Raw genomic sequence first — 24,371 nt, forward strand, 5'->3', positions numbered from 1 at the left:
ACTCCTCAGGATCTTCTAAGTTTCAATCAAGTCGCCCCTTACTCTTCTAAACCATAGCAGATACAAGCCTATCCTGTCTAACTTTTCCTCATTAGGCAGCCTGCCCATTCCAGGTATTAGCCTAGTAAACCTTCTCTGAACTGCTTCCAATGCATTTACATCCTTCCTTAAATAAGGAGACCAATACTGCACACAGTATACCACATGCGATCTCAACAATGCCCTATGTAACTGATGCATGATCTCCCTACTTTTGTATTCAATTCCCCCTGCATTAAACAACATTTTATTAGCTTTCCTAATTACTTGCTGTACCTGCAAACTATCCCTCTGTGATTTATGCACTAGAACACCCAGGTCCCACTGCATCTCAGAGCTCTGCAATTTAGGTAACATGTTTCTTTATTTTTCCTGCCAAAATAGACACTTTTGATAGACTTGTTTAAACTAGTAAAGGGCAAGTTTTATCCATGTTTTTGTTACCAACACTATTCAAATGTTTTCCTAACTAGTCCCCCATCTTCTACCCTACATAAACTTGAGCTCTATGGCACATGTCCTAATTTGCATCAAGTCAAATTTACCCACAAGCCCTATGCTCACTGACCTACATTGGCTCCTGTTTCAGCAGTGCCTTGATTTTAAAACTTTCATTCTCCTGTTCATATCTCTCCATGACACCTTACTTCTCTACATCTCTGTGACCTCCTGCAGTCCTACAGCCCACAGAGAACTCTATGCTCGTCCAGTTCTGGCCTTTTGTATATTCCCCATTTCCTTCACCCCACAACTAGCAGCCATGCTTTCAGATCTGGCAATGTATCCCTATACCTCTCTCTCTCTTTATTAAAGACACTTCATAAGACCTCTTACTTTGGTCAAGCTTTTAGTCACATAATTCAATCTTTTTGTTGTTTGGTGTCAACCTTTCTCTAAATGCACTCTTATGCAATGCTTTGGGACATTTTACTATGACTGACCACACCATTCCTCTCCAACACCTTTCCGCTGTCATCCAATTGGGTGAGCTTGGTTCCATTCTTATCCAGTTGTAGCCAGAGAATCACCTATATTGGTTCATGTTCTCTTATCCTGCATTGCTGCCTCTGGAGTCCCCAAAGATCTATCCTTGGCCAACTCCTATTTCTCATCTAGATGCTGCCCCTCAGCAACATTATCTGTAAACATGACATCAAGTTCCACACGTATGCTACAACACCAGCTTTACCTCACCACCTCTCTCAACCCTTCACTGTCTGATTTGTCTCACTGACTGCCAACATGCAGTACTGATGAGCAAGTTGCAGTTATATTGCTTAAAATTAAACTGCAGTAGCATAATTCATTTTTCTAAAATTCATTTTTATGGGATGTGGGCATTGCTGGCCAGGCCAGCATTTATTGCCCATCCCTCATTGCCCTGGGAAAGGCGGTGGTGAGCTGCCTTGAATACAATTCTGCTACTGCTGATGGCTCACAGTGACTCATGGATGCCCAGTCTTGGAGTTGCTCGATCTGTTTGAACTCTATCCCATTTAGCAGAGTCTAGTGCCACACAACATGATGGCAACATGATGATATCCTCAATGTGAAGACGGGACTTCATCTTCACAAGGACTCTGCGGTGGTCACTCCTACCGATACTGTCATGGACAGATGCATCTGCAGCAGGCTGGTTTGAGAGGATGGGGGTCAAGTATGTTTTTCCCTCTTGTTACTTCCCTCATCACCTGCCGCAGGCCCAGTTTAGCAGCTATGTCCTTTAGGACTCAGCCAGCACCATCTGTGGTGGTGTTACCGAGCCACCCTTGGTGATGGACATTGAAGTCCCAACACAAAGCACATTCTGCACCCTTTCCACCCTCAGTGCTTCCTCCAAGTGGTGTTCAACATGAATTCAACAGTATTGATTCATCAGCTGAGGGAGCGCAGTACGTGGTAATCAGCAGGAGGTTTCCTTGCCCATGTTTGACCTGATGCCATAAGACTTCATGGGGTCCAGAATCAAAGTTGACTTTGAGGGCAACTCCCTCTTGGCTGTACACCACAGTGCCACCACCTCTGCTGGGTCTGTCCTGCTTCTGGGGCAGGGCATACCCAGGGATGGTGATGGTGGCGTCTGGGAGGTATGATTCCGTAAGTATGACTGTCAGGCTTGACAGCTCTCTCAATTTCGGCACAAGCCCCCAAATGTTGCTAAGCAGGACTTTGCAGAGTTGACAGGGCTGGGTTTGCCATTGTTATTTCTGGTGCCCAGGTCAATGCTGGGTGTTCTGTCCAGTTTCATCCTTTTTATTGAATTTGTTCAGTGGTTTGATACAACTGAGTAGCTTGCTAGGCCATTTCACAGGTTATTTAAGAGTCAACCACATTACTCTGGGTCTGGATTCACATGTAGGCCAGACCAGGAGAGGACAGCAGATTTCCTTCTCTAAAGGGCATTAGCGAATGTTGATGATGACATGATTATGACGACAATCATCATTAGACTTTAAATTCCAGATTTTTATTGAATTACAAATTCCATCATCTGCCATGGTGGGATTCATACCCGAGTCCCCAGAGCATTACCATGGGTCTCTGGAACACCAGTCCAGTGACAATACCACTACGCCACCTCCCTAAATATCCAGGTTAATTTTTTCTATATACTTAATTTTTTTTAAACCTCTTCAAGGGCACTCAGACACCAACTTTCCAGGCTGAAAAACCATTTTTCTCCACTTATCCTCATAATAGGCCTGACACTGGGAGTGAACCCTGAAGCTTACCTTTGCACTGCCTTCAGCGTTGTTGCCTCTTGGAGTTCATTTCAATTCGAAGCAGGGCGTCTGCACCAGCAGCACAATTGTATACTATCACAATCTGTAACTGGACACAGCAATGGCTACAAACCCTGTGTGCAGTGAAGGCTTGCACTCCAGAATTCACCCTGCCCCCACCAAACCTTTTTAATTACAGTTAGAACTCTGCCATCCACCTGGAATGATGGATAATTGCCCAGGAATAAAAACAGAAAATGCTGGTAAAACTCAGCCAATCTGGTAGCATCTATGGAGAGGAACTGAGTTAATGTTTCGAGTCAATGTGACTCTTCTTCAGAGCTAAAGAGAAGTAGACATATGATGTCATGGGTTTTATACTGTTTAAGAGGGGGTGGAGCAAGATAGGTGGTCTGGGATAGGTGACACCTAAGGACAGGTTGGCAAAGATGTCATGGGCACAAGACAAAGGGAATGTTAATCGTAGTGGTGAAGAATAAGGGAAGTGCTGATAGTGGCATAAAGATAAGATAGCAGAAGGTGTTAATAGCAGGACAAGGGTCAGTGTTCTGTGAAAGCACTATATAGAAACAAGTGACAGATGGCCCTGAGTGGGGAGGGAGGGTTGGGGCAAATGGATAAAATAAATAAATAAATAAAAGAATAAAATTAAAAACAAGAGATAAAAATTGGATTATGAAGGGATCAAGGTGAAGGAGAGAGTTCATGGTCTGAAGTTGTTGAATTCAAAGTTAAGTCTGGAAGGCTGTAAAGTGCCTAATTGGAAGACAAGGTGCTGTTCCTCCAGTTTTCGTTGGGCTTCACTCAAACATTGCAGCATGCCTAGGACAGACATGTATGCATCAGAGCAAGATAGTGAGTTGAAATGGCAAGTGACAGGAAAGTCTGGGTCATGCTTGCAGGCTGAGCAAAGGTGTTCCACAAATTGGTGACCCAGTCTGCATTTAGTCTCCCCAGTGTAGAGGAGACCACATTGGGAGCTATGAATGCAATAAATCAAATTGAAGGAGGTGCAAGTGAAGCACTGCTTCACCTGAAAGGAGTGTTTGGGGCCTTGGACAGTGAGGGGGGGGGAGGTATAGGGGCAGGTGTTGCACCTTTTGCAATTGCATGGGAAGGGGATGAGGAGTTGGGGGTGATGGAGGAGTGGACCAGTGTGTCACGGAGGGAACGGTCCCTACGGTATGTTGATGGGAGGGGTTGAAGGGAAGATGTGTTTGGTGGTGGCATCATGCTGGAGTTAGTGGAAATGGCGGAAGATGATCCTTTGAATGCAGAGACTGGCGGAGTGAAAAATGAGGACAAGGGGGACCCTTGTCGTGGTTCTAGAAGGGAGGGGAAGGGGTGAGTGCAGAGGTGCGGGAGTTTGGTCGGACACTGTTGAGGGCCCGGTCAACCACTGTGGGGGGAGCCTTCGGTTAAGGAAAAAGGAAGACATGTCAGAAGCGCGGTTTTGGAGGGTGGCATCAAAGGACAGATGCGACGGAGGCAGAGGAATTGGGAGAATGGAATGGAATCCTTACAGGAAGCAGAATGTGAGGAGCTGTAGTCAAGGTAGCTGTGAGAGCCGGTGGGCTTGTAATGAATATTGGTAGATTGTCTATCACCAGAAATGGAGACAGAGTAGTCAAGGAAGGGAAGTGTCAGAGATGACCAAGTGAAGGTGAGAGAGGGGCGGAAATTGTAAGCAAAACTGATACATTTTTCCAGGTCCAGAAAAGAGCATTAAATGGCACAGAAATAGTCATCGGTGTACTGAAAGAAGAGTTGTGGGAGGAGGCCTGAGTAAGACTGGAACAAGGAATGTTCCACATACCCCACAAAAAGACAGACCTGCTGAGTTTTACTAGCATTTTCTTTTTTATTTCATATTTCCAGCATCCGCACTATTTTGCTTTTACTATTATTGCCCAGGTATGTCCTCTCCATTAAAAACAGAACAAACCCAACCGCTGTTGTAACAGCCTTCTTCCAGTTAACAATAAAGTAGTAACAGGAGTCACCAACAGAGCTACCTTACTCACAACTGCTCACTGATGCTCAGTTTGCAATCCAACAGGGCAATCTGGCTCCGGACCTTAGAACAGCCTTGGTCCAAACATGGGCATGAGCTGAATTTCAGAGATGAAGAGAAGGTGGTTGCCATATCATCAAGGTACTATTTGACTGAGTGTGGCACCACAGAGGTCTAGTGAAACTAAAGTCAACGGGAATCAGTGGGATGGGGTCAGAACTCTCCAGTGGCTGCAGTCATAACTGACACAAAAGAAAGACAATAATGGTCGTTGGAGGTCAATCATCTCACCCCAGCATTCTGAGCCAAACTGTTTTACGTCTTCATTAATGACCTTTTGATAAGGTCAGAAGAAGTGCGGCGGTTTCACTAATAATTGTGTTCAGCCCCATCTACAATTCATCAGATAATGAAGCAGTCCATCCCCTGCGGACAATACTTAAGCTTAGGTTGAAAAGTTGCAATTACCATCTGTGCCACACAAGTATCAAGCAATTATCATCTCCAAAAAGAGAGTTAAACCACCTCCAGTTGACATTTAGTTGTATTACCCTTGCCAAGTCTGCCATGGACTGGTTGGGCCGAATGGCCTGTGTGTTATATCTTATGTATATCCTCAATAAGTCCATGACCATCAACACCCTGCGGTTCACCATTAACCAGCAACTTAATTGAACAGCGAATAAATATCACAGTGACAAGAGCAAGTCAGAGACTGGGAGTTTGGCAGAGTGGCCCACCTCGAGATTTTCCAAAGCCTCTCCAATACCCAAATTACAAGTGTGATGGAATACAAAACTCAAAAAGCTCAATGCCGTCCAGAGCAGACTACTTGACCTCAATCACTTGCCTAGACATCCACATCAGTGCACCATGGCTACAGTGTATAAAATCTAGAAGATGCATTTGCTAACGTTTCTTCATGAGTACCTCTGAAGTCCACAACAATGGCACCAGAGGTGTAACAATTCAATCACCATCGGTTCTCTCCAAGTCACATATCGTTCTGACCTGAACTTACATCGGTTATTCCATCATCACTGGGTCAAAAATCTTATCTAACAGCATTTTTAGAGCAGCTTCACCACAAGTACCAATGATTCAAGATGGTGCCAATTTTCTCAGAGTAATTAACGATGAGCAATAAATGCTAGTCTTTTCAACTATGTTCCGGTCCGCCTCTCTGAAAACCTCCATTATTTGACATTTAGATTACAAGGAACCTAGCTACAAATATCTCAGTAGTGATAGTTTATGGTGGATAATAGAGCATATAGCATAGGGAAGAGCTGAGATCCATTCATCACATACATTTCTAGTTGGATGAGAATCAAACCAGACAGTGCAAAATATTCAATGTGACAGTAGTTAGTTTTACCAGAGCAATCTGAGCAAAATAAACAGTTAAGTGAGTGCTCCCTCCAGCTCATGATGAGCCGCTTTATATGACACCATCAGAATTGCTAAGTCACACAACGATTGGCCAAATGTGACATTAAGTTCACACAGCACAGGTACTGTATAACTGCTAATTTATTTTAAAGGAATGCATTACTCTTGCCAAGTAAGCCAGCACTCTGGGCATATATTGCCAACAAAAACATAGCACTATGTTACTGCAGCAAAATGCTTGAAGTTTAAAAAAAATGTAACAGCTCGTTTTTAAATGGACAAGGGCTTTCATCTTGGAATGGCTAATCACAAACCGCATGTATTTACATTAACCTGAAGTTGCAAACCCATGTGAGAACACATTTTTTATTTTAGTTACTAGCCAATTACACGGTTTATGAATTTACTTCAAGTGGTAATCAATACTCACAGGGCTGTCTGATGTATCATCTGCCAGCTGCAAACCAAAGTAGTCTCGTTCAGTCAGATCAAGGTGTCTGAAGACTAAATCCAATAGGATATGTCCCTGATCGTGTTTCTGGAAAATCAAAAATAGAACAACCATAAACTTCTCTCTCAAATAATATGCTATCACATTGCAAATTTTAAAAAAATACTTATTCTTCCATGGGATGTAGGCATCACTGGCAAGGCCAGCATTTGTTGCCCATCCCTAATAGCCCTTGAACTGAGTGGCTTGCGAGGCCATTTCAGGGGGCAGTTAAGGGTCAGCCACATTGTCGTCTGTGGGTCTAGAGTCACATGTGGGCTAGGCCAGGTAAGGAGGGCAGATTTCCTTCCTTAAAAGGACACTAGTGAACCAGATGGGTTTTTAACGACAATGGTGGTTTTGTGGTCATTATTACTGAGGTTAGCTTTCCATTTTATAAGATTTTATTTATTGAATTCAAATTCCACCAGCTGCCATGTGTAAGCTGGCTTAGGTTTTATATTTTATTTTAGTAGGATTGTTTGCCTGCTTAATGTGGTGACAAGTAATATATATAATATATACATACACATATATACATATTTTTGTATTAAGGAAGGTTTTTTATGAGCCTTGGTGCCAAGAAGACTGGAGACACAGAGAAAGACAGGAGAGAGTTCAGCGTGTGTCAGAGAGTGAAGGCAGAGATCTTTCAGCTCTCCGAGAAAAGAAAAAATACAAGGTGAGTGGGACAGTAGTTAATGGAATAGTCAGTTATAGGACTCAGTAACGTGATCAGTTTAATGATGTTGTGACTGAAAGAGAGTTTAAGTGTGGTTATTTTTGGGTGTCTCAGGGAGAGGTACAAATTGGGTGGGAAGCATCAAGTAAATGCTCAAGAATTCACCAGAGAAAACTGTTTGCACATGTGCCAGTCCCAAGCAAGGAGCCTTTGTATCAAGCTGGTGGTAACTCTTTACTGGTTTATGTGTCTGAAGATATTGCTGGGTAAAGGAATATTAGGAAATTGAATCATCTTGTGTTTGTATTGAGAGAATTCCAACCTTTTTGTTCGGTGTAATATAGTTCATTTTTCTTGTTTTAATAAATATTTTATCGTGTGTGTTAAAAATTCATCAGCAGACACCTGTGAATTTGTTCAGTCGCTTTCATCCATGGTTTCTAAAAAAAAAAGTTAGGATGTATAAAGCCAGGTTTCACTCAAGGTCTCACTTGTCCAGTTGTAACATCAGCTAGGATTGTAATTTTAACTTGACAATTTTTAAAAGGCTTTTACAATACATGTATTCTGCAATAGGCTAACAAGGTCAAGTCGCCATAAGTAATTAATCAGGCAGTTAATAAGGGTTGGATTCTATTTATTTGTTTTTCTACTAACATTCCTGTCTGTATTTTAAACATGCTGTGAAAACGTCCGTGGAAAAGAGAGCCATACAATCAGTCAGGGCCCCTAACCACATTGACTGTCCTTGGTCAGTCTAGTAATAATGCCCCTAATGAATAAGTAGTTGTAGAGCTTACGATAAGGAAAACATCTTGAAGTACTCCATTGTCTTCATGTTTAAGGCAATGTGCACAGGTGGACAAATCCAATTAAATTAATCCTTATGACATTATTGACCAATTGGCTAACAACAAATTTGAACTCAGGCGAAACAATGTCAGAATTAGGTATAAAATAGGATTTCAGGAACTATTTTGTGTACACACCAAATGCTGGGAAACCAGTTGTGTTGTATGTTCTCGAAGGCAGGAGCAGAATTCCCGTCTGCGCGAGAATCAATATTGCAGCACTGTTCCTAGGGCACGGGCAGAATTCCTCTCAGTGGGAGAACCGGGTAGTACTGTGCGCTTTTGGAGGCAGAGGCTGAATTCCTGTCAGCACGAAGGCCTTAAAGTTGTGAAATCTGTAGTACGTTACTGGCAAGTATACCTTTTGTTCTTCAGCTCCTTTAGTTAATTGATAAATGCATTTTTAAAAAATTCATTCACAGGATGTGGGCTTCGCTGGCTGGGCCAACATTTATTGTCCATCCCTAGTTGCCCTTGAGGTGGTGGTGGTGAGCTGCCTTCTTGAATCGCTGCAGTCCATGTGGTGTAGGTACACCCAACAGTGCTGTTAGGAAGGGAGTTCCAGGATTTTGGCCCAGCGAGTGAAGGAACAGTGTTATATTTCCAAGTCAGGATGGTGAGTGACTTGGAGGAGAAATTCCAGGTGGTGGTGTTCCCATCTATTTATCCTTGTCCTTCTAGACGGTAGTGGTCATGGGTTCGGAAGGTGCTGTCTAAGGGGTCTTGGTGAATTTCTGCAGTGCATCTTGTAGATGATACACATTGCTGCTACTGTACATCAGTGGTGGAGGGAGTGAATGTTTGTGGAAAGGGTGCCAATCAAGTGGGCTGCTTTGTCCTAGATGGTGTCAAGCTTCTCGAGTGTTGTGGGAGCTCCACTCATCCAGGCAAGTGGGGGAGTACTCCACCATACCCCCGACTTCTGCCTTGTAGTGGACAGGCTTTGGGGAGTCAGGAAGTGAATTACTCGTCACATGAGTCCTAGCCTCTGACTTGCTCTTATAGCCACAGTATTTATATGGCTAGTCCAGTTCAGTTTCTGGTCAATAGTAACCCCCAGGATGTTGATAGTGGAGGTTTCAGTGGTGGTAATGCCATTGAACATCAAGAGGTGATGGTTGGATTCTCTCTTGTTTGAAATGGTCATTGCCTGACATTTGTGTGGAGCGAATGTTTCTTGCCACTTGTCAGCCCAAGCCTGGATATTGTCCAGGTCTTGCTGCATTTGGACATGGGCTGCTTCAGTATCTGAGGAGTCATGAATGGTGAACATTGCATAAATCAGTGAACATCCCCACTTCTGACCTTATGATGGAAGGAAGGTCATTACTGAAGCAGCTGAAGATGGTTGGGCTGAGGACACTATCCTGAGGAACTCCTGCAGTGATATCCTAGAGCTGAGAGGACTGACCTCCAACAACCACAACCATTTTCCTTTGTGCTAGGTATGGCTCCAACCAGCGGAGTTTTCCCCCTGATTCCTATTGTCTTCAGTTTTGCTAGGGCTTCTTGATGCCACACTCAGTCAAATGCTGCCTTAATGTCAAGGGCAGTCACCCTCACCTCACCTTGGGAGTTCAGCTCTTTTGTCCATGTTTGAACCAAGACTGCAATGTCAGGAGCTGAGCGGCCCTGGCGGAACCCAAACTGGGCGTCAGTGAACTGATTATTGCTAAGCAAGTGCCGCTTGATAGCACTGTTGATGACCCCTTCCATTACTTTACTGATGATCGAGAGTAGACTGATGGGGCAGTAATTGGCCAGGTTGGATTTGTCCTGCTGTGTGCGTACAGGACATACCTGGGCAATTTTCCACATAGCCGGGTAGATGCCAGTGTTGTAGCTGTACCAGAACAGTTTGGCTAGGGGCGCAGCAAGTTCTGGAGCACAAGTCTTCAGTACTATTGCTGGAATATTGTCAGGGCCCATAGCCTTTGCATTATCTACTGCTTTCAGCCGTTTCTTGATATCACAAGGAGTGAATCGAATTGGCTGAAGACTGGCATCTGTGATGCTGGCGGCCTTCGGAAGAGGCCGAGATGGATCATCCACTCTGCACTTCTAGCTGAAGATTGTTACGAATGCTTCAGCCTTATCTTTTGCACTGCTGTGCTGGGCGCCTCCATCACTGAGGATAGGGGTATTTGTGGAGCCTCCTCCTCCAGTGAGTTGTTTAATTGTCCATCACCATTCACGACTGGATTTGGGAGGACTGCAGAGCTTAGATCTGATCCGTTGGTTGTGGGATCACTTAGCTCTATCACTTGCTGCTTATGCTTTTTGGCACACAAGTGTGTTATAGCTTCACCAGGTTGACACCCCATTGGTGTCGGCCTGGTGCTGCTCCTGGCATGCCCTCCTGCGCTCTTCATTGAATCAGAGTTGATCCCCTGGCTTGATGGTAATGGTGGAGTGGGAGATATGCCAAGCCATGAGGTTGCAGATTGTGTTCGAGTACAATTCTGCTGCTGCTGATGGCCCATTGTTGCTTTATTTTACCCTTTATGCAATGAGCTTTGGTATTATTTGCTAAATCAGTGTCTGAGCCTTTACCTGATAGTTATACCTTTGTCAACATAAAACAGTCCAAAGGGTCAATTTGGGACCCAGTAATTAGGCTGCATGCAACTAAATTATATCAGGTCTATATTATTAAAATATCCATTTTAATTTCCGTGTGGTGGAATTTGAATGTGCCCCAGAGCATCAGCCTGGGCCCATGGATTACGAGTCCAGTGACATTATCACTACATAACTGCCTCCCAACAATTAGATTACAATGCAACTTGAAGACCATGTATATCATGCATCCAATCACATATGTATTATGATGCACCATTACTATTGGAAAGCTGAATCTAAAGCACTTCACTCAATGGTTCACACTTGATGCGCAACAGATGACATGTCATCAGATGTTCTGATGAAGAGTCAAACGGACTTGAAACGATAACTCTGTCTTCCTCTCCTCAGATGCTATCATGCCTGCTGAGTTTTTCCAGCAACTTTTGTTTCAGATTTCCAGCATCCGCAGTATTTTGCTTTTATTTTATAACAGATGACATGTACTTGTTAGAACAAATCCATTGTGCCAGTTTTTCTTGGTAGCAGTTGAAGGTATGTTATAATTAATAGAGATGATAAAGGACTACAAATACTTTATTATTTCAAATATCTTCATTTATTTGATTATGCAAACATCTTAATCCACTAGCCATAAAAAAAATTACATCTCTACATTAGAGGAGTTTAGGAAGTGGTTCAAATACTGCTCTGGCCTCCTGCCAACTGGTGAGACATGAAAATCTCATTCTCTTGGCAGACAGAGCATCAAAATGGCAGCTTTCCAATATCACATGAATTCATAGTTCAATGGGAGGGGAGTGTTATCTTACACCAAACCAACTTGAATACCATGTTCTGTGAAGGGTTTCTAAACCACTTGCATGATTCTAGAAACAAGGCAATATTAAAGAATGAAAACCACCTTCTGGTTACAAAGGGAAAATAAGATACTATTATATACTTTCACCCATCAGCCCTGCAACATGGCCTTCATCATCAAACCATACCTTGATCTCTCTTCCTGCTGCTCTGGCACCTCCGCCACTACTGCCTCCTTTCTTCAATTCTTTACTACCCAAACCCCACTGAGATTCTCCTTGAACTTTGTACTGTACAACTTATGCTCAGTGATTTCAAGCTCCATCTCAACGTGTCTTGCTCTCTCATTCCACCTCCTGTCCACATCAAATCTCTCCTTCCATATAGCCTCTTCTACCCATTCTCACAGTCATCCTTTCAACTATAATGATTTTACATGGCCTCTTTACTCTCCAGGTCTTCAAAGACATGATCATACCTGATGACTTCCCGGTTTCTCTCCCCTCCACATCATCCTACAGTTTTCCAATCCCACTGTATTCTTATGGGGGATAAAAACTCTCCAAGTAACTTACATCTGCTCTTTCAAAATTAAAGCTCCCTAGTCATTGGACTTTCATTCGCCACAATACTTCTGTAGCTGTGATCTGCTAAGCCACCCCTTCACTTGGCACCTATGGTGCCAATGCCCCAGTAAAAGCTTCACACTCTCTCTCATGCTAACCCTTCTCCCACGTATGGCTCTCATCTTCACACCAAGTCCAAAGGGCAGAGACTTGGCAGTATCTTGCATATCACTGGTTTAGCCATTACCAGATCTGACTGTTACCACAAAGCAATATTCTCTAACCACAACCTCCACAATAAGTGCTAGCTCAGCTATATCCATCCTAGATGAATGAAAGCACAAGCCAGGACAGTGCACTGAGTGACAGAACAAAAATTGAGGTTAGCTGCTGCTGATGGCATATGAAGAGGATGATGTTACTGGCCGGTGGATCAGCATAACCTCTTAGCTGAGCAGCCTAGCTCAGCCTAAAGCTCATGTGCCCTACTCTTAAAACGATGCCAGCAGAGAATTAAGTTTGGAGGTTACAGACAGCAAGTTCAATGATAACCCCATCAGCAACAATAACACTGGCTAGAATGAATGTGTGTTCCTCTCCAGTGTAGCTCATTAAAGGTCCCAAGGGGAATTCTGTGCTTCATCCACGAATGCTCAAGTTGTTGTTACAGAGGTCAAGAATGCCATATTGGAGAGCGCTGTCTCTTCCAGTTTCAACAGACTTGTCAGCAGTAGTTGACAATCACAAGGTGGGGCTTTGCTGATTTTATTGATACTATTTGGTTCGTTTTCCTGACCAGTGGCCGTTTTGAGTCGGTGCCCAGTAGTGCCATGATGAGAAATCAGCACTGATGATGGCATCATTTTAAGACAACACCAAATGCTCATGCTACCATCCCCCAGCCCCACTCAATTCAACTCCCTCCAATGCTGCACATGTAATAAAAGGTTGTAGAAAAGGCTGCCCAAGTAATATCCGACATAAGCTTACAGCAAAGTCACAGAAGGATGTAACCATTGTAAGACGAGGTCCACCTCAGTCCCTCAAGGCTGTTATTGGAATCAATAGCCAGTCACCTCAAGCATGTTGCCACTCAGGTATCCAGAAGTGCACATTACCAAACTGGCATTGAAAGGAAGCTCAGTGGTATGAAGGGTATCAAGTTAAATTTTGGCAGCACTGAAGTTACGTATGCACAGGCCACACTTGTAAGGGTACAAAACTTGCTTTCAATAGATGGCATGAATGAGGGCTTTGAGAGTTGTTGTTTAGAGAGAAAAGCCTGTGAATGATGCTATATGTGCGTGGTGAAGAGGAAGATGTACACAAGGCTGTTAAATACACCGGCAAGATACAGTAGTCAAAAAAGTTGTCTTGTATAAAAGAGTGGCACAAATCTCTTGCAGCTGGTAATGGGCAGTCTACTACATCCTGTACAGGCTTTTGCTGCTCTTCTTGCAGATTCCCTGGTACCTGTGGAGGTCAATTCTCCTTACAGTTATTTATGAAGCACTTTGGAATAGCTTATTATGTTAAAGATGCTAAATAAAATGCAAGCTGTTAGTGCATGAAGTGACCACATTGTACCAATGCTCAGCTTATGTCCGAAGAAATTGCAGATCATGAGCCACAGCTGCGACAGATTTTTTTTAATATATAGCCTAGAAAACAAAGGGATTTACCCTTTTGGATCAGAAAACATCACCCCAGTGGACTACCTTAAAATGCAGGCATCATAGTAGCTCTCACAAAAGAGAGCATATCCACCTCCATGATATGGTTCTGCAGGTTACTTAGAGTTGCACATGGATAAGCTGGGATCCTTTACTGCTGGCTTGAGGTGGCATTGATCGAAGAAGTTCTAATGACCAAGTGAGTATGATCCAGACTCTCTGGACCTTCAGACATTCTGCATCCAATCATAATACTGAGAGTTCCCAATGAAAAATGAGACAAGTTATTTGCTCCAGAAAACAATGCATCTATGATTTGTCTAATGAATCTATGCCCAGCCGAGTGCCTTATGTTACTGGCCCCCAATGGCAGCCTGCAATGACCTTGTAACCTGAAGTTAAAGAGAAAGGTCCTGACCTGGTATCAGTGATGGTGTGATTAGTGATGGTGGCCAATATTTGGGCATCTTCATTACACTGATGCAATCTGCTCAGCAGTGAGAGTTCCAAGAATTTATAATGCACCCACAACAAGTGAAACGTGCAGAATGACACTTGGGTAACTTCATGTGTCAAAAGTTTCAGTTACAGGCATCTGAAGATGACCAGCATCCGAGACAAGGATGACTGCCATCGTCAGCCTCATAGTTCTGAGTCTGGCTTTAATCTGGCAGCTTTGAGAGAATGTCAGCTGGTTTTGAATTTACAGGAAAATGTGTTCTTACAAAACCTCTCCTAACATCCTGCACTGTACAGATATTGGGTGTTTTAAGTCTGCCCATTTTAAATTTCAGCTAATGACTATAGTTGACCAATACAATTTATAGATCGTTTAGAAATTCCCTGGAATTTATCAATGCCTACTTGAAGACTCAATTGAGTGAGGACAATGAATTGGACAATTCTCCAGGCTCCGCTTTCCACACACTTCATCATTGCTCTACATAAGACTCGACATGTAGCCCCATCTGACCTAGATCTACCACTGATCTAAGAGTCCTTTCTAGGCTGGCTGACTGACTTTTTGAATAATTGAGAGCAGTGTGGCCATTTTGAATTTCTCACTTTCGGAAGACTACTCGGCTCCAGAGTTCAGAAGTCTAGCTGTTTGGGGAATTCCAAGCCAGAACAGATTTCTTGATGTTTCAACAACAAGCACCCTTACCATAATAAAATGTCCAAAAACACCTTACGGGAGCATAAATAAGCAAATTTTGACACCAAGACACATAATGGGTTATTGGGGGAAATGGCCAAAGCACGGTCAGTGATAAGTTTTAAGGAGTATGTGAATGGAGTATAGAGAGTTAGAGACACAGAGGTGTTTAGGGAGGAAATTCCAGAGCTAAGGGCCTGGACAGGTGAAGGCACTGCCACCGATGTTGGTGCAATTACAAATCAGGAATGCTCAAGAGGCTAGAATTACATGAACATAGATATCTCAGAGTGTAAAGCTAGAGGAGGTTACAGGGATAGGGAGGGACAAGGCCATGAAGGGATTTGAAAACACAATCATCAAGAATTTGACCATTTTTAGAAAGTGAGGTACTGCTAAATTAATAACTAAAGTCAGTCAATGAATACAGGAGTGATGGGCGAACGCAAACTGGCGCAAGGACATGAACAGCAGAGACTTGGATGATGGAGAGTAGAATGTGGGAGGTCAGCCAGGTGTGCATTGGAACAGTGAAAGCTGGAGGTAACAAAGGTGCGGATTAACAGATGAGCTGAGTCAGGCGATGCAACAGGAGGTGGAAATAAATGGTCTTAGGTAAAGGACATGTGGGCGGAATCTCACCTCAAGGGTCAAATACGACACCAAGGTTGCGTCAGATTCAACCTCAAGGCAGCTGTTTAGTCATATCCAGAGTGTTATTAAGCATAGTGCATAATATTCAACATGCAATTTACTCATATGAGAATACAAGCAGGAGGATGGTGAAATTGAGTGATGTTGGATGGGTGCGTTAGAAGCAGAATAAAAATAATGAAACCTGGGTACTACTTAAATACATTCATTTCTGACTGTAGGGACTTTACTAAAGGAAACAAAAATACCAATATAGCACTTTTCATGCCAACAAGTTGTCCCAAAACATTTTACAGTGATGAATATACTTCAATAAAGAACTTCATTGGTTCTAATGTAGGAAAAAGTAGCAACCGATTTGCACATAGCAAGATCCTGCTAACAACAAGGAGTAAAAGGACTAGATGATCTGTTTTCATGATATCAATTGAGGGACAATCATTAGCTGGAACACAGAACTCTCTTGCTCTTCTTGCCATCGGGTTTTTTTAAATATCCACTTGACAGTTTAGACGGAGCCTCAGTTTGATGTCTTGTCCAAAAGGTGGAAGGCACCCTCATTACCTTAATTTTGCCCATCACTATCTTCTGCAACATTGACTTGGCTTTACCAGGAAGTATAACCTGTGAATTCCATGGCACCAATCTAGCTGTGCCAGGGGCAGAGCTACTCTCCGGTTTAGAGCAGGATGGCAGTGGCAGTGCAGGGATTGAGGCAGAGGCAGGTTTAGACAGGGATAGGCCAGGGTTCATTAGTCATGATAGGAATCACACACACACCAAACTCATTGACGATGAGGGTAAATCGCACTTCAATGAAGATAAATAATTGTCATTCTCAGAAGCATTTCAAAACAAAAACACTGGACCATAAAGGCATCTAATACCAGAGAGGGGCCAGAGCAGCTGAAAAATCAGACCAACAGCCAACCTATTTGCAAAGTGAATACCCCTAGCCTTACATGGGCAGTGATAAAGCAGTACCAGGCTGCATGCAGAAATTTGGACAGATCGAGGTGCTGCAGAGCACACCAAATTCATTATAGCAGACTTGAACGGACTCAATTGTTTGCTCCATCTCTAATACAGACAGAAGTGAGGAATGGTATGTCTAGTATGTTAGCCAAGATATGGTAGTGGAAAGAAGTGCATCTCTGCGAGCATAACCGAAGCTATACACAGCTGAAATGGATGGCAACAAAAAAAAAAATCCCAAAAGACAATTAATTTAAAATGCAAGAAAATAAAATGAAAATGAATGATTTGTACATAACATTCTCCTACATAATGATCACTAAATCATTAATTGGGTAAAGCTTCAATATAAAAGCCATGCATAAATTCAAGTATTGTGATAAAAAAAGGTAAGCCATCAAGCGCCCTTCCTAATCCCCTTTGTCAGTCTGCTCATAAATAATTGTTGGAATTGTAACCTTGAAAAGCATGATTGCAAAATTCATTTCCAGCCCTTAAGGTTTCAACACTTTTTACCTTAAACTTCTCCCCCTATGAGCTCCTATGCAAAGAAACAGGTTCTGTTATACATCAAGCTTGACTACCTTTGACGACTATGATTTCGGATGTTCAATGAAAAAATATTGCCACAAATTAAGTAAAACAAGCTGTAATAAATCTAATGTAGAAGTTCATTCTATTGAGTAGATACACATCTTGCACATTCAGTTGTGGCGTCTGATGCCTATTGGTTGCCCACAGGAATTCAAATCGCACCATGAGAACTGATTGTTTTATTAAATGTTTTTATTCAACATTCAGTTTGAGGTTTGTTTGCTTTAAAGAGAGTTTTCACCTCATGCTCACGGAATTTCACTACAGCTGAAGTTCCTGAATTTTATATCTGGACAAAGTTCATTGCTTGGGGATGTTCGCAAAATTATGAATTAAAAAAACACGATGAAAGTCACCTGGTGGTCGGTGAGCTCAGTTGGCTGGACAGCTGGTTTGTGATGCAGAGTATCGCCAACAGCGTTGGTTCAATTACCGTTCCGGCTTAAGTCATCCGCTAAGGCCCTGCCTTCTCAATCTTGCCCCTCGTCTGAGGTGTGGTGACCCTCAGATTAAACTTGTCACCATTCGTCTCAGTCGCAGCCTATGGCCCTCTGGGGCTATGGTGACTTTCATTCCAACTCAGGACAATTACAACGCAGGTACTGCCAGGGCAGATCAGACCTGAGTAAAACTTGGAAACTGCTTGGTAAGGTTTAACTATCCATTGGTAAGGAAGATAGCTCAACATGGACTTCCTCTTGAGGACAGTGGGCAGGTTCCCGAGGTGGGCAGCCCAGAGGGCCTGCAGTGCAGGGCTCGATATAAATGAAAATCTTTCTTTTCTTGGCTTTTATTGGTGACTTTTATATGTGGGTTTGCCAGATTGGGATACTGATCTATGCTTCCTTCACCTGTGACAACGTAATTGCAGATTGATTGTAGCTTATTTCAAGGATTGTGATTATGATGTGAACAGATTCTTTAACTTTAAGTTTAGGACTTCTGTCTGTAACTTGTGGACTGTTTGTTGTCCAGGGGTCTGATTGTAATCATCAGTTCAAAACTAATAAAACAAATGATGGTCTTTAACTAAATCTCAACCAATACATCAAACACTTGAAACATGACTAAATCTTCTTATTGTTCTTTGGTATTCCAAACACTTGTTTGATCATTTATGCTTTCTCCTTTCTTGGAATACCACAGCGACACCAAGTTGGCTTTCATTTCAATTTGTCATCTTTTGCTTAGGTACAGTGATCTCTTAAAATGTAGTCATGTTGTTTCAAAACATGAGGTGAAAACTCTCTTTAAAGCAAAAAAAAACACTCAAACTGAATGTTGAATAAAAACATTTAATAAAACAATCAGTTCTCATGGTGCGATTTGAATTCCTGTGGGCAGCCAATAGGCATCAGTTGCCACAACTGAATGTGCAGGATGTGTATCCATTCGATAGAATGAACTTCTACATCAGATTTATTACAGCTTGTTTTACTTAATTTGTGGCAATATTTTTTCATTGAACATGTGAAATTATAGTCGCCAAAGGTAGTCAAGCTTGATGTATGACAGAACCTGTTTCTTTGTATAGGACTCATAGGGGGAGAAGTTTAAGGTAAAGAGTGTTGAAACCTTATAAAGGCTGGAATTGAATTTTGCAATCATGCTTTTCAAGGTTACAATTCCAACAATTATTTATGAGCAGACTGATAAAGGGGATTAGGAAGGGCATTTGATGGCTTACCTTTTAACAGGCAACCTTCTGATCTGGGGTCAGTCAATTAGGAAGCCACATCTTGGAAAGCTGTGCAGTGGGGTGCCCTGATGAACATACACAGACTCGGGACCCCCATACACTGGAAAATTCAACCAGATATGGTCCTATTTGGCAAGAACCGAGGACATTTTACCCCACATCTGATTATGTTACATGAAGAAAACCTTGCATTTATGTAGTGCCTTTTGCCACCTCAGGACATCTCAAAGTAGTTTACAGCCAATGAAGTACCTTCTAAAGTGTAGTCACTGTTGTAATGTAGGAAACACAGCAGTCAATTAGCACTCAGCAAACTCCCATAAACAGCAATGTGTTAACGACCAGGTGATGTTTTTTTTCTCTTGATTGAGGCATAAATATTGGCCAGGGCACAGTGGATAAATCCCCTGCTCTTCTTTGAATGAGTGTCCTGGGATCTTTAATATCACTCTAGCAGGCAGATGGGGCCTCAGATTAATGTTACATCCAAAAGACAGCATTTCGACAGTGCAGTGCTCCCCCAGTACTGCACTGGAGTGTCAGCCTTTATTTTTGTGCTCAAGCCCTGGAGTAGGATTTGAACCCAGAACCTTGTGATTCAGAGTTGAGCCTGCTACCAACTGAACCACAGTTGAGACTTGGAATCACCTAAAGCTTTCAGCACAACAGCAGGGCATTTTACAGTGGAAAACAATGATTTTCCAGGCGGCAAGTGAAACCACACCATTTCTATAAACTCAAGAGTTTGCTTATTTGATTGCTAATCAATGAATCCATGAACTGGAGCTGATACTACATATTTATCTGAGCCAGAGTAACAACACAGAGCAATCGTGGCTATAAAAGATAGTTTGTGTAAATCATCTGGGAAACATAAATGAGATGGAGGACAAACCTAGCGTAACACAAACTCAAGAATTTTCATATCAACGTGCATATAAATTGATGTTACAGGGAAACACAGCTTTGGATGGAAAGCACTGTGCATGTATTGTTACATGGATGAACCAGCAGAACACCAGCTGGAGAACACAATTATGGGAAAGGATATCAAATGACTGTCCATTAGTCTGTGAATATGCAATGACTATGGACAAGCGAATTCAATACCAGGAAGCCACATTCTCCCATTTTTTTTGAATGCATAGTCAACCTCTAAGCGTGTAGCCACACTGCCTGGTAATTAGGACTAGGAACATAGGATTTAGAAGCAGGAAATGAGCCATTCAGTCCTCAGCCTGCTCCACCATTCAATAAGATCATTGCTGATCTGCTTGTGGTCTCAACTCCACTTCTCTGACTGCCTCCCATTACATGATTCTCTTACCTATCAAAAAATCTTTCCAACTCAGCCTTGAATATATTCAATGGCTGTCCCCACAGCTCTCTGGGGAAGAGAATTTCACAAACTAAAGACCTCATCTGTCTTAAAAGGGAGGCCTCTAATTCTTAAGCTGCATACCCTAGTTCTAGTTCTATTTCTATTTCTCTTTAGTTCTGATAAAGGTCATACGGACTCGAAACGTTGACTCTGTCTTCCTCTCCACAGATGCTGTCAGACCTGCTGAGTTTTTCCAGCAATTTTTGTTTTTGGCCCTAGTTCTAGTGTCGCCCACAAGAGGAAACATCCTCCTGGTATCCACCTTATCTAGTCCCCTCTGGATATTGCACGTTTCAATAAGATCACTGGAATAGATACTGTTCTCTGCAACCATGAGTGGGAGCTCCGAAGGTTGTGTTGCCTGCATAGTGCCAGGGTTAAGGACATCTCCTCATGTCTAGAGATGAACTTGGAGTGGGCAGGGAGGATTCAGTTGCTGTGGTCCACGTGGGAAACAGAGACACAGGAAAACATAATTCCTGGTTCTGCCTAAGAGAATTTGAGCAGTCAAGGCCAAATTAAAACAAAGAACAAAGGTAATCAACTCTAGACTATTACCTGAGCCATGCACCAATTGGCATAGGATCAAGCAGATTAGAGGATTAAAAATGTGGCTCAGAGAGTGGGAAGAAGGGGGGTTCAATTCACAGGGCACTGGCATCAGTACTGAGGGAAGAGTGAGCTTTCCATTGGGATGGGCTTCACTTAAACCAGGTTTGGACCAGTGTCCTAGCCAATCGTACAACTAGGGCTGTGAACAGGGCTTTCGACTAACAAAGGGGTGGGGGTGGGGAGTTGGGGGTTGGTTGAAGGGAGATTTAGAAATCCAAAGAGAAAGATCACAGTATTGGAACAGTAAAGCAATGTGGGTAAAGACAAGCAAAATGGGACAGGAAGGAACAGAGAGTTTAACAAAAACTGTACATCAGCGAATGTCATTGCAGGGAATAGAAGTAAAAAAATGAAATTAAAGTTCATTTATGGAATGCACAAAGCATCTGCAATAAAATGGATAAACTAATAGCACAAATAGAGGTAAATGATTTAGGTCTAATCGCCTTTACAGAAACATGGTTACAAGGTGAAAATAAATATTACACAATTTCAGAAAGACAGAATGGCGAAGGAGGAGTGGTGCCCGTGATAATAAAGGATGACATAGATATTAGCGAAAAGGGATCTGGCCTCAGACGATCATGAAGTAGAATCAGTATGGGTGGAAATTAGGAATAGCAAGAGTCAGAAAACACTAGTGGGAGTAGTTTATTGGCCCCCTAACAGTAGCTAAACTGGACAAAGCATTAAACAAGAAATTACTGGAGCTTGTAACAAAGGCAATGTAATAATTGTGGGGACTTTAATCTTCATGTAGATTGGGATAATCAAATTGGCAAGGGTGGTCTAGGAGATGAGTTTGTAGGGTGTTTTTGTGACAGTTTCTTGGAGCAATACATTATGGAACTGACTAGGGATAAAGCTATCTTAGATCTAGTATTATGTAATAAAGCAGGGTTGATTAGTAATGCCAAAGTAAAAGATCCACTGGGGAATAGTGATCATAATTCCACATCGAGTTTGAAAGTTCCATACGCCAATCACAAACAAGAATCTTGAACAGAAACAAAGCCAATTACATAGGTATGAGGGGAGAACTAGCTAAGGTAAATAAACAGCAGGGGGCAATTAGAAACAATTCAAAATGTTCGAAGTAAATTCCATTAAAAACAAAAACTCAACAAGACAGACCCATTGTGGTTCACTCAAAGTTAAGGATAGTATTAGATTAAAAGAAGAGACTTACAATCTTGCAAAAAAGTAGCAAGCCTGAGGATTCAGAGCGTTTTAGAAACCAGCAAAGGGACACCAAAATGTTGATAAAAAGGGGAAAAATAGAATGAGGGGAAACCAGCCAGAAATATAAAAGTTCTTTCAATCCTTTTATAAGTAAAGGAAAAGAGTAGCTAAAGTAAACTTTTGTCCCTCGGAAGCAGAGGCAGAAGAAATTATGAGGAAATGGTGAAGGCATTGAACAAATATTTTGTATCTATCGTCACAGTAGAAGACACAACTTTCATACCAGAAATCGAAAAAACCTAGGGGTTAAAAGTGAGGAAATTAAGGAAGTTAATATCAGCAGAGGGAGAGTGTCAGAGCAACTTAAGGGGCTAAAATCTGATAAATCCCCAGGACCTCACAGCCTACACTGTAGGGTTCTAAAAGAGATAGCTGCATAGATCGTGGATATGCTAGCTATGATTTTCCAAACATATGAACATATAAAATAGGAGAAGTAGGCCATTCGACCCCCCACCCCCTCCCCGAGCCTGCTCCGCCATTCAATAAGATCATGGCTTATCTGTGTGCATTTCAAATTCCGCATTCCCATCTATCCCCGATAGCCTTTGGTTCCCTTGCCTAACAAGAATCTACTTCTACCTTAAAAATATGAACCCACTTCCACTGCCTTCTGAGGCAGAGTGTTGCAAAAATTTCTCCACATCTCTTTCCTAAAAGGGCAACCGCTAATTTTAAAACAGTACCCAGAGTTCTGGATTCACCCACAAGAAGAAACATCCTTGTCCAGCTTGTCAAAACCATTCAGGATTTTCTTTACTTCAATCAAGTCACCCCTCACTTTTCTAACTCCAGTGGAAACAAGCCCAGCCTGTCTAACCTATCCTCATGAGACAACCAGCTCATTCCTGGTATCAATCTAGTAAACCTCCCCCAAATCACCTCCAATGCATTTTCCTCCTTCCTTAAATAAGTAGGACAGTATTAGAGATGTGATCTTACCAATGCCCTGTATAACTGAAGCATAACACCCTTACTTTTATTTTCAATCCCTCTCATTATAAAGTATAACATTTCATTAGCCTTCTTGATTATGTGCTGCATCTGCACACTAACTTTGACTCATGTACTAGGACATTTCGATCCCTCTGCAGCTCGGAATTCTGCAGTCATTCTCCATTTAAATAATACTCTGCTTTTTTATTCTTCCTGCCAAACTGAACAACTTCACATTTCCCACATGATATTCCATCTGCCAGATTATTGCCCACTCAATCAAATTATTCATATCTGTCTGCAAACTCCTTATGTCTTCTCACAACAAACTTTCCTACCTACCCTTGTGTCGTAACTACCATGACTTCACTCCACTCATCTGATCCATTGATGTAAATTGTAAAAAAGTTGAGGCCCCAACACAGGCCCCTGCGGGACTCCACTCGTCGCATCCTGCCAATCAGAAAGGCGCATTTATGCATACTCTCTGCTTTCTGCCAGGCAGCCAATCTTCTATCCATGCTAATATGTAACCCCCTATACCATGAGCTTTTACTTTCTGCAATAATCTTTGATGTGGCACCTTATCAAATGCCTTCTGGAAATCCAAGTACAGTATGTCTACAGGCTAATCTTTATCCACGGCACATCTTACTCCTTCGAAGAACTCTAATAAATTAGTTAAACATGATTTCCCTTTCACAAAACCATGCTGACTCTTCCCAATTACCTCGACTTTTTTTCTAAGTGCCCAGCTATAACCTCTTTAAAGATCAATTCTAACACCTTCCCCACGACAGGCATCAAGCTGACTGGCCTATAGTTTCCTGCCTCCCCACTTTCTTAATTAGAGGGGTTATATTCAATAATTTGCAGTCTGATGGAAAGTTTCCAGAATCTAGCAAACTTTGGAAAATTAACACCAACACATCTACTACCTCATTAGCCACCTCTTTTAAGACCCATCAGGACCTGGAGACTTGTCGGTCCACAGCTCCATCAGTTTGCTCAGTAACACTTCCCTAATGATTGTAATTTTACCCAGTTCCTCTCTGCCTTCCACCTCCCGATTTACAGCTACTACTGGAATGTTTTTTGTATCCTCTATAGTGAAGACAGAAGCAAAATATTTGTTCATTTCATTCACCATTTCTTATTATCTACTATTAACCCCTTCACTGTCACTCTCTAGAGGACCAACACTTACTTTACTTATTCTTTTCCTTTTTAAATACTCTTGCTATCTATTTTTACATTTCTAGCTAGCTTCCTCTCATATCCTAATTT

General features: G+C 42.2%; 1 protein-coding gene across 4 annotated transcripts in view; it reads right to left on the reverse strand.

Annotated features, from left to right (window-relative positions):
* The window catches only part of ptpn4a (protein tyrosine phosphatase non-receptor type 4a), a 237,294-nt gene that overhangs the window by 164,374 nt on the left and 48,549 nt on the right, over positions 1-24,371 (reverse strand). For all 4 annotated transcript variants that reach the window (XR_013578008.1, XM_078552592.1, XM_078552590.1 and 1 more), the window contains exon 3: positions 6,620-6,727. Coding sequence is in view for 3 of the 4 variants with exons in the window: in XM_078552592.1 (XP_078408718.1) it covers positions 6,620-6,727 (108 nt within the window). In the remaining variant the exon portion in view is untranslated. The remainder of the gene's footprint in view (positions 1-6,619; positions 6,728-24,371) is intronic.

Source organism: Cetorhinus maximus, chromosome 11 (assembly GCF_964194155.1).
Source record: "Cetorhinus maximus chromosome 11, sCetMax3.hap1.1, whole genome shotgun sequence".
NCBI classification, from domain to species: Eukaryota; Metazoa; Chordata; class Chondrichthyes; order Lamniformes; family Cetorhinidae; genus Cetorhinus; species Cetorhinus maximus.